At 35.8% G+C, this 2,138-nt stretch overlaps 1 protein-coding gene across 1 annotated transcript; it reads left to right on the top strand.

Annotated features, from left to right (window-relative positions):
- The first annotated feature begins 998 nt into the window (after window positions 1-998).
- Window positions 999-1,833, top strand: LOC140779205 (heavy metal-associated isoprenylated plant protein 47-like). Its single transcript, XM_073124198.1, has 3 exons — window positions 999-1,080; window positions 1,197-1,275; window positions 1,382-1,833. Exons 1-3 carry the CDS (start codon window positions 1,075-1,077, stop codon window positions 1,684-1,686), a joined length of 390 nt encoding a protein of 129 aa, XP_072980299.1. The 5' UTR covers window positions 999-1,074; the 3' UTR covers window positions 1,687-1,833.
- The last annotated feature ends 305 nt before the right edge of the window (window positions 1,834-2,138 follow it).

The following is a 2,138-nucleotide window of genomic DNA, read 5'->3' as shown; positions in this document are numbered from 1 at the left end:
TCTCGCAGGCAGTTGTATATGACTATGGAAGCGCCAAGCAGTTCTCATTAGCGATAAACTCGTTTATTTATTTAATCTCTTTTTAACATGAAAACTAAGTTAGAAAAGTCATTGAATGACATCTAATATGTCAAAATTAAGGGAGAGGGACTAATTGAAATAACGGGTGAGCATACCCCACTAAAATGACTGATTGAAAGTTGATGGTCAGAGTCTATCTTCAAATTTAAGCTCGATAAGGAAATGAATCATGACGAAATTTCATGACGCAAGATTAGGTTAAACTTGATAGCTATAAATGAATAGGGTGTGTTTTGCAAATCAGTCCCTAAATCTAGTATTTTTAATTCTTAACATTAAGAATAACTGAATAAAGTTCCTCTCTAAAGCATGAAGCAATTTAATTCAAGAATTAAGAATAAGTACTCCCTTTATTAAGTCAACTCCTTAATTTATCTTTTTCAGCAAAACCCACATCTAGGCCATTAATAAGAATTACAGGGACGCACCGGTACGGGTGACTTAGTGTTGGATCATCACCATTATTATACTCTAAAACTATCTAAATTTATCCGGCCAAATAATAACAGCAGTAATGATAATCGTCTTTCACTACGCCACCGTGGACAAGTTAAACATAACTTGTACAGTTCACTCGATCGACTATCTAATTATGGGCAGTGAATAGAGCCTAGATTATTTAATATCTCTGGCTTCAGATACCAAATCTAGTTTTACTCCAAGTAATTGGAGAATTAGATGCTAAGATAACAAGCTAACCAAGAAGTATTAATGAATTCACTTCAAACGAGTGCTTGACTTGGTCACACAAACCGCGGTTCGCTGTCTTTTATAATTAAAAAGGACTCTTCCTTCTTGGATCAAGTCATCGGTCATAGTGTATTACATTGCTTAGTTGACATTTATTGTAACGAACCTTCTCATACTCTCGCTAGTTTCTTTATAAGGAGGAGACTTCCCCCCTGGCTCTTATCAAGTTGGCTCATCACCTTCCTCATCAGTTTAGCTCAAAAGTCTAGAGGCTCTCGTTTATCCATCAGAGATCTAAAAGAAATGAAGGTGAGTCCCCATTCCTAGAAGTTCTGTTAATTTGCATCTCTCTTTAATTCTTCACTCCTCTCAGGGGATCGATCTTTAATTTGTCGCTCACTTAGATTGCACTTTTCGGTTTGCAGCAAAAGATTGCCATCAAGGTGCATATGAACTGCGACAAGTGCCGGTCTAAAGCCATGCAGTTGGTGGCCTCAGCAGATGGTAAAACTACTGAGACGTTTATATATGATCAACAATATATAGCTCTTGATCATGCATCTACTTTAATATACGTACTGATCACGTTAAATTCGTCACTTGGGTACAGGAGTTAGTTCAATCGAGCTACAAGGCGAGGATCAGTTGGTAGTTGTCGGAGATGGTGTAGATCCAGTTTATTTGACGACCATTTTGAGGAAAAAGGTCGGCCGTGCAAATATAACTAAAGTGGAGGAAGTGAAGAAAAGTGGCGAGAAAGAAAAAGAGAAACCTAACGTGGAGCTACTTCCATGGTGCCCAAATCAGTACTACACGACTAGTCAATGGTATCCAAATTACTCGTCATGCTCGCAGGTAGTAACTGCATATGACTCCGGAAGCTATTCAGACACGAGTTCTTGCTCCATCATGTAACTAACTATGCATCAACACAGTTATAATAATTCAGGGTGAAAAGTTTGAGCTGTTTACTTGATGAGCAATTTGTGTACTTAATTTGAGCTCGTAGTAATGCTCACGTTAATCTTTTTAATTATTTTTAGAGAAATCTTGTATTGTTGATGTTGTTGTTTACTTTGTTATGTTGAGCAGACAAATGATAGTCATAATTCAAGTGAAACATGACTTAACATAAACTTTGAAACTTAATTAATCCTATATATACTTAATTGTTTACTAAGTTCATTAAATTTAGCTGATTAAGAAAAGCCATTGAATGACAACGAACAGGGACCTCTTGAATTAAAACTATAATAATTGTTCAGTTTTGATAGGTGTTAGGAATGTGATGAGTGATGATGGTATTCCATGTTTGATAAGGATTGTTTTTTGTTTTCTTTTATTTTTATTTTTTTGTTTGAAGAAAT

Source organism: Typha angustifolia, chromosome 15, assembly GCF_048772165.1.
Source record: "Typha angustifolia cultivar Huaian chromosome 15, ASM4877216v1, whole genome shotgun sequence".
NCBI lineage: Eukaryota > Viridiplantae > Streptophyta > Magnoliopsida > Poales > Typhaceae > Typha > Typha angustifolia.
Note: the sequence above shows the minus strand (reverse complement) of the source record. Positions and strands in the feature narration are given on the sequence as shown.